The sequence below is a fragment of the Podarcis tiliguerta genome (genome assembly GCF_965153285.1).
Source record: "Podarcis tiliguerta genome assembly, chromosome: 8".
Classification (NCBI taxonomy): Eukaryota; Metazoa; Chordata; class Lepidosauria; order Squamata; family Lacertidae; genus Podarcis; species Podarcis tiliguerta.
The window spans coordinates 77,290,906-77,305,162 of NC_139541.1; the positions used below are offsets into that span (position 1 = coordinate 77,290,906).

Consider the following 14,257-nt stretch of genomic DNA (forward strand, 5'->3'; position numbering starts at 1 on the left):
CTTTCTATGTTCTGTTGGGTAGGTACATGAGGAAGACAATTGCCCATAAGGCCCTAAAATGTACGAGGCCATCTTAAGGCCAGCTTTCTGACTTGTGTCTGGAACCCTGGGTTAATTTTGAGAGCCGCTGGTCGGCTCTTGTTAATACAGTGGTGCCTTGGTTCTCAAACTTAATCCGTTCCGGAAGTCTGTTCCCAAACCAAAGCGTTCCAAAACCAAGACACGCTTTCCCCTAGTAAGTAATGCAGAATGGATTAAGACGTTCCAGACTTTTAGAAACAACTCCCTTAAACAGCAATTTAACAGGAATTTTACTATCTAATGAGACCATTGATCCATAAAATGAAAGCAATAAACAATTTACTGCAGTCACATCATCAATCAATTAGTAGCTGAACAGGGTTCCACACAGTCACAAAAACACAAAAAAGAGCCGCAAATACAAAAATGCAAAAGAACATGAATTTTGCTATCTAATGAGACCATTGATCCATAAAATAAAAGCAATGAAAAATGTACTGCAGTTACATCATCAATCAATCCGTACCTGAACTGTGTTCCACATTCACAAAAAGAAAACAAAAGAGCTGCAAAATCAAAAATGCAAAATAAATAGCAAAAACTGACAGACCTCAGTGTGACACTCAAAACAGAAGTGTGGCACTCCAATCAGAAGCGTAACACTCAAAACGGAGCACATTCGGCTTCCGAAAAATGTTCACAAACCAGAACACTTACTTCTGGGTTTGCAGTGTTTGGGTTCCCAGTTGCTTGAGTACCAGAACTGAGAACCAAGGGACCACCGTAACAGATATTTGGTCATATTTGGCATTTCCAAACATTCTGAAGCACAAAGGACTCACCTCATACGTGTTGGCGGCGCTGGAGGAATTTTCAGGATGAACCTGGGTCAACGACAAAAATATGTTGAAGGGAGCACCTCACTGTAGCCCTGATGCCCAGTTCTTGCAGTGTGTCAGTGTAGAATTCTGAGAATTCAAGTTCTATTATTATGGCCAGTTTCAAATGTGTGGCCAGCTGAACCTAGCCAGTTCCATTTTCTTAAGACCCACATTTAGGGGCACCTTGGCAGATGCTGAAACAGGGAGTGTTTTCTGAACACAGAAAGTTCTGGTTTTTGTTTTGTTTTTTAAACCCACTTTTCTTTCGCATCTTCGTGACTTAATTTGTCATTCCTTTCTATGGTCCCCTGTTTAAATCATCTGGGTCATGGAAATGGCACCCCTCATCTGCTCTCAAGGTCAGCTAAGTTAGCACTGACACAAAAAATAAATGTTAAACAGCATGCTATTGTGGGCAACAGGTTTTTTTTTTTTAACTTATTAAATTTCCCCTGAAAATAGGAAACCCAGATCAAAGGGGTGTGGGGTGGAGATGGTATGACATTTAGATGCTGTTGGTGGCTGGTGGGTGCCATGCTTGAGGTGGCCCCATCTCACCCCAAATGACCATCTGGAAGCCCCCTGAGTCACTCACCTGTCCAGTTGGAAGAACGTTCTCATATATTTGAGGGGTGGATACAACCTGGGTGGAAGTTTTGCCATTTCGACGACAGACACCTGGAGGAGGGAGAAGTCTGGGAATAAACTCGTAATGTGGACCTCATATCATACAACAGATCATACAGATCTGCCCCCGAGAGCAGGGTAACATCAAGCAAACTGCAGCAAGATCATTTCTTGATTGCATCCTATCCCACCCTGTTCTCCAAGGAGCTCAGGGTGGTCCACACAGTTCTGCTGCTCTGCATTTCGTCCTCACAACAACCCTGTGAGGTAGGTTAGACTGAGAAGCAACAACTGTTCCAAGGTCCTTCGTGGCCAATTGGGGATTCAAACCCTGGTCTCCAGGTTCCCAGGTTGACACTCTAACCATGACACCGTTTCTTACACCAATGTGGTGTAGTGGTTAAGAGCGGTGGACTCGTAACCTGGTGAACCGGGTTTGTGTCTCCGCTCCTCCACATGCAGCTGCTGGGTGACCTTGAGCCAGTCACACTTCTCTGAAGTCTCTCAGCCACACTCACCTCACAGAGTGTTTGTTGTGGGGGAGGAAGGGAAAGGAGAATGTTAGCCGCTTTGAGACTCCTTCTGTAGTGATAAAGCGGGATATCAAATCCAAACTCTTCTTACACAGGCACACATGCTAGTCCCCCAACAGCTTGCAGCCTAAAGGAGGTGACTCATTTAAATGTCAGTGCACTATGCCAATCATTCGGAACCAATGCATGACTATAAGTAAGTAAATCATATTTTGAACTTACTTCCCAGTCTGTTGCCGGATTCTTTGTCAAGAAAGGTAAGAAAGGGGGACACAGCTTACTTTGTAGCTGGGCTTTATCCAAAGAAGGCTTCACAATTCTTATGCCTTAATTTTCTGCTAAGAATGGGATCTTAAACTCTGTTCAGCTTGTGCAAGTCAGTGCCTGGAGGTAAGGTAAAGGTAAAGGGACCCCTGACCGTTAGGGCCAGTCGTGGACGACTCTGGGGTTGCGGCGCTCATCTTGCTTTATTGGCCGAGGGAGCCAGCGTACAGCTTCCGGGTCATGTGGCCAGCATGACTAAGCCGCTTCTGGCAAACCAGAGCAGTGCACGGAAACGCCGTTTACCTTCCCACCAGAGTGGTACCTATTTATCTACTTGCACTTTGATGTGCTTTCGAACTACTAGGTTGGCAGGAGCAGGGACCGAGCAACCCGTTGCGGGGATTCGAACTGCTATCCTTCTGATTGGCAAGCCCTAGGCTCTGTGGTTTAACCCACAGCGCCACCCGCTTCCCTGTCTGGAGGTATAAATTGCAATTCATATATCCTCTCCTAACCAGTAAAACTCATCCCACAGTTGATAGCACCATGTTGAGAGTACCCTGCAGTCGACAGCCAGCTCTGGTTTTACTCACGGAGAAAGACGTAAGTCAGTGTTCCCACTAGCACCAATATCACAGCCAGGGACCCGATAACAGTCCCAGCGAGGGCTCCAGCAGAACCAGAAGAAGAAGAAGAATCTGAAGAGCAAAGGAATTTTTTTCATGATTTTGCATTAAGGGTTGGCCATAATCTAGCCTCTCATCTCTCCCTCTAAAAGCACTAAAGGAAGGAAGGTCAATATTTTAGAATTATCCAGCTTTGGGGGCAGAGAAGCAGCAGCATATAATGTCCAGAAATGAGTGCAACTCTTCCTGGCTCACATAAGATTGGCTAGAAAATAAGTCAAGGTGTTGCTCTCCAAAAGGTGAAAAATAGTTCTTCCTCAAACTCAGTGCCCAGTCTAGTGATTTTCTTTCTTTCTTTCTTTCTTTCTTTCTTTCTTTCTTTCTTTCTTTCTTTCTTTCTTTCTCTCTTTCTCTCTTTCTCTCTTTCTCTCTTTCTCTCTTTCTCTCTTTCTCTCTCTCTTTCTTTCTTTCTTTCTTTCTTTCTGAATGTTTTTTATTAAATATTCTCTTGGTTTATGAAAGAACATGCGTTGTCTCTTTTTTCACGTTGTAGAGTCTTTTTTATCACCTGATGTGAGACATTGGTGCTGCATAAAACCCTACATACACCCAAAGTATTACCACTGAACCCCCTCTCCCCACCTTCTTCTACGCCAGTCTAATAATAATAATAATAATAATAATAATAATAATTTATTATTTATACCCCGCCCATCTGGCTGGGTTTCCCCAGCCACTCTGGGCGGCTTCCAACAAAACACTAAAATACAATAACCTATTGAACGTTAAAAGCTTCCCTAAACAGGGCTGCCTTTAGATGTCTTCTAAAAGTTTGGTAGTTATTTTTCTCTTTGACATCTGGTGGGAGAGCGTTCCACAGGGCGGGTGACACTACCAAGAAGGCCCTCTGCCTGGTTCCCTGTAACTTGGCTTCTCACAGGGAGGGAACCACCAGAAGGCCCTCGGCGCTGGACCGCAGATATTCTTTGATCCTTCCAGCTCCCCCGAGCTTTTCTCCCACACTCAGCTATGTGGGCCGCATAACAAGCTATAGGCCCTCTGAGCATTGAAAACAGCTGTCCCATACGCACCAACATTGCTCTGATGAAACACCATAATCTACCTCCACACGAAAAGCGATAGGGAGTTTGAAGCCACTAGCATGGAGAGCAGAGTCAGGAGGAAAGGTGTTCCTTGCTGATTAGTAGATTACTCACGTGCCAAAGTTATCTTACTGGGATTGCTTATAGCAGTATTGACAGGGTTGACTGCCTGACACCTATAGATCCCTTCGTCCTCTTTGGTGATGCCAGTTATCATGAGGGTTTGGTTCCGGTCAGAAAGCCCAGTCTTAGATGGGACAGGATTACCACCCTTCAACCAAAGGATGGAGACTTCTGGGTTGGCGCTTCTGGATAATGGCGGATTTCCTCCGTTTCGGAGGAATCCGCTCTCTGGAAACAAGGGTCTGACCGCCACGGCGAGGCGGAGACCCGCAAAAAACCACGGACCGAAGAAGACTGTGGGCTTGGGATTCGGCACGTACCTTTTGCGCCTCCCCTACTCGCGGGGAGACCTGGTTTCGGGGCTCCGGAGAGACGTGGGGTGAGTGGCGCGGTACATCGAATCGACCGCTACTTTCAGGGATTGAAGCCGCACAGCTGTTACCAGAAAGCGCTGACTTTTCCTGTGGACATTTGGACTTTAAGTAAATTTTCGTAAGTAAACTGAATTGGATTACCAAATACTTGGATTTGGCACTTGAACGTGAAGGTTTAAACGGAAGTCCACCTTCTGTTTTGTAAAAAGATTAAAGCAAAGCCGCTGTAAGCTGAAGCCTACGAAAAGTACTCTGTAAAGTATTAATTTTCACCATTTAAGATATTGAACACCCCCTCGGAAGCAGGGGAAGAGGGGGGAATTCTTTTGTGGACGATTGAAACCTGCAGGACAGTAAAAAGACGACTTAATTTACCACTGTCTCAAGCCTGGGATCGGGCTGTCAAAAGGCTTTATGATCTAAAAGAAATAATAATAACAGGGAATGGAGCACATCTTGATGGACGGTTGAACAGAGATATATATTTTTCGGTATTGATTTGGTGGTATTTGGAAGGAAAAGGAGCTGATTTGTAATTTTGTAACTGAATTCTGAACTGAAAATAACAACAACAACAAAAAAGAAACTGTTGCCCATAGAAGGAGCTTCAGAAACTGTTGCGACTGTTACATTTCTGAGGCGGAAAATTCCATTACATGGAGGCTGTGAAATAAGCGGCCTTGAAGAACTGTAAGATAACACTGGAAAAACAAGAAGCTCCTGGGAACATGGCTGATAGAATAACAGCTCTGTTGGAACAAGTGACAAAGACAGTGGGTACTCTTGAACAGAGTATCTCTGGTCTGGAACAAAATGTTTCTGCTTTGGTACAGAAAATGAGTAATTCAACAGGTGCTGCTCGGGATGTGGAGTCAACTTCGAAAGGGCAAGTATTGGAGAAGAGGATGGGACAACCAAAACCTGTTTTGTCTTTGCAAGACGAAATCCATGTGGAAGCCTTAGCATCAGTGTTTCAAATTGATGGACATAAATTGAAGTTTGAGGTTATGGACGTTGAAAGACAGATCTGGAGAGGCAGTGCCCCACTTGGACTGAGCAAGGCAAGACGGATGGATTTTTTGCTGGAGGGTGGCGCTGCGGGAAAGCTTGGGAAAATGGATTTCCGTAACCTCAAAGAGACTGCGGAGTATGTCTTGGAATACCTTCTGGATTATAAATTTGAACATGGAGCTTGGGCAAGCATGTTGAAACCGAGTAAAGGAGCCGTTGAGAAAAAAGTCCTTTGGGATTCAATTTTAGGCTTGTAAAGAAACTTGCAGGCAAACCAGGGAGAAGAGTTAAGGGCCTCGGACATAAGAGCACTGGGTTGAAGGAATCAATGGAAATGATAGAAAAGACTGATAATTAGTAGAAAAGACTGATAAAATCCGAAACCAGGGGGAAGAGATGGTGGGGGGAAATTGGGAATTTTTTTTTAAAAAAAACAGCATTTAGTATAAAATTGCATAATTAAGGAATGTTGGGAGATGGTGGAATGAACTTATTGGACTTTAGTGGAAATATGATAAGGATTTGTGACATTAGGATTTAAGGGTATAAGACTTAAGGGTTTTTTCTTTTCTCTCTTTATTAGATTGGAGTATAGATAATTTTTTAGATGGTTGATAGGAGGATAAGGTTTAAAAGGATAAAGATAAATTAGTGAGTAAACAGTGAAAGATGGAAAGAATTTGCTGATCTAATTAATAATTGGAATACAAAAAGGGAGGTTGGAGGAGGTCGAGGAAATAAGTTACAGAAGGATGGAATTTTGAAAAATGGAAGTGTTTTCTTTTTTAAATGTCTTTGTTTTTTGCTTTTTTCTCGTTGGTGGGGTGGGGTGGGGGTTTTTTTCTATGTATTTTTCTTTTTTTATTTTTGTCTCTCTTTTCTCTGCTTTTTTCATCTTTTTTTCTATTCCATTGTACTTTGTTTTTTTAAATTTTTTTGTATTTGTGAAAAATGAAATAAATATTATTTTTTAAAAAAACAAAGGATGGAGACATCAAGGCGGTCAGAGGTGTTGCAGTGTAAGGTGACAGTTGTGTTCTCTGCCACTAGGGATTCTGTCGGCTGCAGGACCGGGTTGGAGAGGATTTCTGCAGATGAAACAGAAACACAGTCATCATTTGTGGGTCCTCATGGTCACTGAATCTTGTTAAGGTCTCTTCAATTGTAGCTACTAAAGAAGGCCCCTTTGAGGCTGCTACTCAGTATAGCAGGGGATCATGACAGTAGCCTAGCCTCCAACACGTCGCAACGAAAAACCGGGACGCTGCCTTCCAGGGCCATACTTCCACACGAGTCACGTGATCGCACCCCTGAAAAAGAGCTATTTCAGGGTGAGCTTGCAATGCAAAATCATGCAAGATCACAGCATTCAAAATGGCAGCCGTTCTCTGGTGGGGGGAAAACCCAGGATGTCCCAGGTTTACTGGGACAGTTGAGGGGTATGCAGTACATTGCCACTGATGTATTTTAAATGGATCCTGCAGCTTCTAAAGTAGTATCCTGTTATTACCAGTCTAGCAAAGTCTAGTCTGTTATTAACGTAGTATCCTGTTATTTTTGACACATAATTTTGACCTCTTTCAGACAGGCCATCAGAGAAAGCTACTGTGAGCCACTAACATGTGTTAGTGCATATTAATTGGTTTAAAAATGCTTTTAAATGAATATAACTCTCCCCCCAACCCCCCCTCAAACATTTCCCCGTTTGAACAGCTAAAAAGGCAGTTGCAAGACTAGCGTATTCTGGTATAGTTTTCTGATGAAAAAATGAATAATTTTGTAGGGCCTCATTCTTGGGGCAGAGGAATTGTGTTTAGGACAAATTCACAAGTTGCATCCCACCCCAAGGGGGAAGGCACAGAATTCTCCACCTCAGAGCTCAGCAGAGGAGATAGATTTGGGTGCATAAGAAGTAAGAATGACGGGAGAGCAAGTTATTCATACCTGAAACAGTGATGTTTGTAGCCCCTGTGCTGGTAACATCAAAACCTTCTGGTTTAAATGAATAGATTCCAGAGTCATCTGGCTTTAAATCTGTGATGTAAAGGGAGCAATCTGGCTTCCCAGTCTCCCTGCCAGTGTGGGCAGGTCCATCTGCCTGACCACTAACTGGAGCTAGGAAATATGTAAAAATAATGTTTCCTCCGTCAACTGCCCCTCGGTACCATTTGCAGTTACTAAGCTTCTTCAGATCAAGACCTTCTGGTGTTAAGGTGACACTCTCTCCTTCTTTCAGCACTTCTGGAACAACTCTGATACTTATTCCAGTTGTCTCCTGGGCTCGAGTCAACAGGAAGCAGGAACTCAGGACGGAGGCTGCAGTGTGGAGAAGAAAACGAAAGACTGTTCTGCTAAAGAAGAAGAAAAAAGGCTTCCAACCTCTGCTGAAATGTCACGGCACACTCTAAATATCCCAGTTCGTAACAGTGATTCCCCCCAAGAGCTTCCTGCAAACACTATGTGTAGCCCTTACTTTATTGAGCAAGCAAGAAGGCAGTTCCTTTCCTGGCAGCTCAGCCTCAGCCTTCTTCTGGGGCAGGCCTGAAGAAAGGGGAAGCGCTCTTGCATTTCCCCTTCCAGGACCCTCCCATGTTTCTAGGTAAGCAAACATTAACATAAAGGGGTCCAGTGAAGGAGGTCTGGGCATCTGTCTGTGTTTACTTCCTTCGGACTCAGGATGTTTTCTTTCTTTTCTTTATAATTTTTCGTTTTTAACAAATAAACATAATACTCTGATTTAGAAATCTTTATATACTTTCACCATACCACAAATACACATGCCAACCAAATATATTATCATGACATTCCAAGTCTTTAATATGCGAATTCTTCAGTGACAACCATTCCTTCAACCAGCACAGACAGGAAGCTTCATAATATATTCCCATAATATAATCTTTCTTGGTTTTTACCCTTGCCAGATATATTTAAAAATATCCTTTTGCCATTTATTGAAGCAATCTGTCTTGCCGATCACCGCTATTGATTGAAACAAAAATAACATTCATTCATAAATGATTCCCTTCTTCACAGAAAGTGCTCACTGGGCACTAAGAATCATTCTACCATTCTTTTTTTGGTAAAATCTCCGCCGGGGCTCCAGCCTGCCCCTTTAGTACTACCTCTCTGCCTACCTGGAGGGTCTGTATGTAACTCCATCTGCAGTCTTTCAGAACTCTTACCAGAAACCCCTGTGGAAATGGGGCCCTGATTCTGCATCCAAGTAGGTAGGAAACAGAGGGTGAAGCTTTAGTGGGACTTACCAATTTTGCATTTCATTGCAAGTTTTAGTACACATTTAAAATGCATTTTCTTGCAAATTAACACAATGGTCTAGTTTGAATTCCTGAGAAGGACACCACAACAACATTCGGAGGAGCATGAAATCTGGCAGTGAGTGAGGTTTAGACCTCTGCATTAGTCTGAGAGGTGCAGATCTATATTAGAACTAAAAGACCAAATTCCTCCAGCATCCTCATCCTACCCCCAAGCTCAGCTGCATGTAACTCCACCTGCTTCCTTCCAGCGCTTTTACCAGCAACCCCTTTGGAAATGGGGTCCGGATTCTGCATCCTAGTAAGTACAAAACCAAGGGGGCAACAGGGTGGTCCCTAGCAGGTCTTTTGCATATAAATACATGTTTAAAAAGTGATTTTTCACTCAAAACTACACCTTCCTCTATGAAATCAGGTGCAGAGTTAGGTTTCGACATCTGCTAATTCCTCCAGCATCCTCAACTCCCCCCAAGTAAGTCCTCCCCATTGCAGGGTGCTGACCTCTCACCTGCTAAGGGCAGCATCTTCCAGGAGACATTCCAGCCATGGGTTCTGCATGGCCTGTCCATCTTGTGGGTGCACTTCCTGGAGAATCGATCTGGCTCTCTGTCCCTTGACAGCTTGTGCCTTGGGGTCTTTCTCTGCTCCTTGCCTAGTATCTGGTTCCAGCACCACTGTTGGCTCCGAGTGAGTCTCCAATCAGAGAAACAGGAACTTGGCTGCTGAATCTTCAGCTCTGGGTTTTCCCCCCAAGCGTTGGAAATCATCCAAACAAAGCTCTTTCATTAACTTCCTCCTATCCCCTTACTAGCCAGGCCAATCCCTGAACTATTTGCTCAAATACAACTTAGCAGCACCCGCCTCAAAAAACGACAGCAAAGATGCTGTCCAGGTTGCAAGAGTACAAAGAGGGACTGAAACCGAGAGTTGAGTTCTTGCTGCAACCTTTGAACAATTATAGAGACACAATTCTCTCTTTGTTTTCCAGCATTTTTCCTCATCGGCCAAAACTTGTGGTTGATGTGGAGCGAGAGAGGAGGTCACTACTACCATTTAGACTGGTGGTTTGGTACCAAAAGAAGGCCTTTCTATCTCTTTCACCACCTCCCTTCTCTCTGTGTCACCCATTGCTCTGCTCCTCCTTATAGAGTTCCTGTGTCTCTTTCATGTGCACACCCCCTGGGTACGATTTGGATGTCCTCTCAAATGACTAAAATGGACCAGCTACTCCTTGGGTCTTTCTTCCCCATTTCCACACATGTGTGATGTTGAGATCCTCTAGACCAGGGCGGTCCAGCTTTTCATAGCAAGTGGCCCGCAAGAAGACATTGGCAAGGAACCCACAGTGTGCACACTGCCTTGTCACATGGGGAATGGGGTTGGAGCAAAGTGACGCCAACATTTGATGGCCCTGCCCAGCCCTCACACTGCCTTCCTAAAGCCCCCCAAGCGAGGTGCCGGGCTTTGGGTGTGGGATGTGATCCATGAGAGGCAGTCAAGTACAACATTCCTTGTAATGCTAGAGAAGACATGCGAGGGAATGTTTGGTCCAGCCAGTTGAAACTTCCTGTTCCTCTTGGCTGGAGCATCCTTCCTTTTGCATGTGATAGATGGTGGGTGTGACCTAACCTGTCCAGGTAATAAAAGGACGAGTCACACAGCACACCTCTCTCTTTTTGACCAGCTTTTAGCTAGAACTGCTCTGCTAGCTCTCAGCTAGCAGAAGCCCTGGGATTATTCCCCCATATGGGGTAGATCCACAAGTACATACAGTCATACCTCTTGTTATGTTAGGTTCAGGTTATGTTCTTTCAGGATACGTACTGCGGCGACCCAGAAGTAACGGGTTACTTCTGGGTTTCACCGCTCACGCATGTGCAGATGCTCAAAATGATGTCACACGCATGCGCAGAAGTGGCGAATTGCGACCCGCACATACGCAGATGCGGGTTGCATTCTGCTCAGGTTGCGAATGGGGCTCCCGAATGGATCCCGTTCACAATCAGAGGTACCACTGTATTTGTAACTAAGTTTGCCTTCAGGAATCCAACTGTGAACTGATGTGAGTAAACTTCTTTTATTGATTTTGAATAGATTGCTGTGTCTTTATTCTTTTAAGAGGGATTTAAGGGAACTTACCAGGAACGTACAATTCAATCTGAGACAGACTGAATTGTATAGTAGTGAGAGGCTCACATGAGCCTGCAACCAGCTATCTGCTGCACATGGAAAGGGGAATGTAACTTTGCTACATAAAGAAACTTGCTAGCGCAAATTAGGAAGGATTTTAATAAACAATATATCCTCTTCTGCCACCCTGAACATTCCCACATTGGGAAGGAGGCACGAGGCTCTGGCAGGGTCCTGGCATCCTTCCACCTCTCTCTCTCTCTCTCTCTCTCAAACATTTTTTTTTATTCATTTTCACTTTTAACATTCATCATCATATATAAATCACAATCATTTTACAAATAGAATTCTCAGAATCCCCAAACTTCCCTCCATGCTTTTCCCAGATATTCTTTTCAAACTGCTTCGTATCATATTCTTCATATTTACCTAAAACTCAAATCTTTATCATAGTTTTCTCTTCAGTGTTTTCAAAATACTGCTAATACTTTCAATTGTTTACAGTGTTCTTTCAAGTAACTTTTAAAAAAAATCCCCATTCTTTGTTAAATTTATTGTCTTCTTGATCTCTGATTTTCCCGTCATTTTTTGGCATCGTCCATCATCTTTATCGCCATTCGTCTTTTGTAGGTAGATTGTCCTTCTTCCATCTTAGGGCAAGCAGTATCCGTGCAGCTATTATAGTATACATAAACAGTCTCTTCTCATCCTTAGGTATTTCTGGATCTAAAATTCCTAGTAAGAAAGCTTCAGGTTCTTTTATGTGAACATTTGTCAAAACTATTTGGAAAAATGTGTCTATCACATTAAATTTATTATATTTACATATATATGTAAATATATATTTTTTACATTAAAATGCAGGCGAATTTTCATGAGGAATTTCCCTTTTCTTTCTCCCCCCCTCAGCATTAATCCTTTAGTCACACAAGATGCAATTCCAAGGATTTCTGTCTGGCCGTTCCAGGAGGAGTTTCCTTTGTGTCTCTGTCTCAGTATCCGCAAGTCTTTCCCAGTGTGAGAGTCCCTTGGGGACCAAGGCTGCTTCCTTTGTTCAGAACAAGGACTAGGATTTCCAGAAGGACCTGCCCTGTATTTACTCAGCACCATCTGAAAGGAAGAGATCAGACCAGGATAGAGGCTTGAGGGCCCAGGAGAGGCCTCAGCAGCGGAGAGGAAGTTGCTTGGTCCATGTCTTATCTCTTTATCTCTTCATAGACAGAAGGGCTTCTGGGCTGCAAGGTCTAAAGAGAAAATGGAGATGATCAGGTGGAAGCCACAAAGTCAAATCCATCTTTGCTTTCATTTGTTAAGTCCTTAATTCATTCCAGAGGTCTGTACTGAAACTGTTCTTAACCTGAAGCACCACTTTAGCTAATGGGGCCTCCTTCTGCCTCCGCGCCGCCGGAGCACGATTTCTGTTCTCATCCTGAAGCAAAGTTCTTAACCTGAAACACTATTTCTGGGTTAGTGGAGTGTGTAACCTGAAGTGTATGTAACCTGAAGCATATGTAACCTGAGGTACCACTGTACAGGGCATGCCGCTGTGAATTCAATGCGAAGGCGGAATTTCACGTCCAGTTCCCACAGGGCTTCTTTTGCAGTGTGAGCAGAGAAAAGCTTCACTTGCTGAAACATCCATTTCCACCTGACTCTACAACCCTTCAGGAGACTTGCACACCTTTGCAGCTGGCCATCTAGGTGTACATACATTTCTGTTCTGGAGGGAGAAATCCCTGCTTGAAATCTGGGAGAGCAGCTGCCATTCAATGTAGGCTTTACTGGGCTTGATAGATTAAGAGAGCCAGTGTGGTGTAGTGGTTAAGAGTGGTAGTCTCGTAATCTGGGGAACCGGGTTCGCGTCTCCGCTCCTCAACATGCAGCTGCTGGGTGACCTTGGGCCAGTCACATTTCTTTGAAGTCTCCCAGCCCCTCTCACCTCACAGAGTGTTTGTTGTGGGGGAGGAAGGGAAAGGAGAATGTTAGCCGCTTTGAGACTCCTTAAAGGGAGTGAAAGGCGGGATATCAAATCCAAATCCGAACTCTAAAGGGGTGCCTTGGTATTCGGCCACTTTCTATGTTCTGTTGGAACATAGAACAGAGATGGAAATCAGAGCAAGTGTCTTTAATACAAGTGGTTTATACTTTCAGGGAACCTGGGCATCCTCTGCCTGGAATTTGGATAATTCGGAATACAGGGCATGCCACTGTGAATTCAATGTGTAGGAGGAATTTCAGGTCCAGTTCCCTCAGGGCTTCCTTTGCAGAGTGAGCAGAGAAAAGCTTCACTTGCTGAAACATCCATTTCCACTTGACTCTACAACACAGGTGTCAACCTTCCCTTTTTTTTTTTTGGCGGGAAATTCCCTTATTCCAGCGCTGTTTCCCACAGATTCCTACTGCTATCCCAGAATGTTAGGTATCCTGTATTTTCGAGGCTGCTGATCCATTATTTTCAAATCTGAAAGTTGACAGCTATGCTCAACAACCCTTCAGGAGACTTGCACATCTTTGCAGCTGGCCATCTAGGTGTACAAACATTTCTGTTCTGGAGGGAGAAATCCCTGCTTGAAATCTGGGAGAGCAGCTGCCATTCAATGTAGGCTTTACTCGGCTTGATAGACTAAAGGAGGTGTCTTGGTATTAGGCCACTTTCTATGTTCTGTTGGATAGGTACATGAGGGAGACAATTGCCCATAAGGCCCTAAAATGTACGAGGCCATGTTAAGGCCAGCTTTCTGAGTTGTGTCTGTAACCCTGGGTTAATTGTGAGAGCCACTAGTCGGCTCTTGTTAATACAGTGGTGCCTTGGTTCTCAAACTTAATCCGTTCCAGAAGTCTGTTCCCAAACCAAAGCATTCCAAAACCAAGGCACGCTTTCCCATAGTAAGTAATGCAAAATGGATTAAGACGTTCCAGACTTTTAGAAACAACTCCCTTAAACAGCAATTTAACAGGAATTTGACTATCTAATGAGACCATGGATCCATAAAATGAAAGCAATGAACAATGTACTGCAGTCACATCATCAATCAATTAGTAGCTGAACAGGGTTCCACACAGTCACAAAAACACAAAAAAGAGCCGCAAATACAGAAATGCAAAATAAATAGCAAAAACTGACAGACCTCAGCGTAACACCCAAAATGGAAGTGTGGCACTCAAATCAGAAGCGTAACACTCAAAACGGAGCACGTTCGGCTTCCGAAAAACGTTCGCAAACCAGAACACTTACTTCTGGGTTTGCAGTGTTTGGGTTCCCAGTTGCTTGAGTACCAAGGCGTCTGAG

General features: G+C 43.9%; 2 protein-coding genes across 3 annotated transcripts in view; both read right to left on the minus strand.

Annotated features, from left to right (window-relative positions):
- Positions 1-9,502, minus strand: part of LOC310684721 (uncharacterized protein) — a 59,767-nt gene extending 50,265 nt beyond the window's left edge. The window contains exon 1 of the mRNA XM_083456210.1: positions 9,340-9,502. The gene's annotated coding sequence lies outside the window, so the exon portion shown is untranslated. The remainder of the gene's footprint in view (positions 1-9,339) is intronic.
- Positions 1-14,257, minus strand: part of LOC310684551 (cell adhesion molecule CEACAM16-like) — a 36,747-nt gene that overhangs the window by 865 nt on the left and 21,625 nt on the right. The window contains exon 7 of one of the 2 annotated variants that reach the window (XM_083455872.1): positions 11,937-12,212. The exons of the other annotated variant lie outside the window; for it this stretch is intronic. Coding sequence (XP_083311998.1) covers positions 12,165-12,212 — 48 coding nt within the window. The 3' untranslated portion in view covers positions 11,937-12,164. Of the gene's footprint in view, positions 1-11,936; positions 12,213-14,257 lie in introns of those variants that run through there. 2 annotated transcript variants of the gene reach the window in all.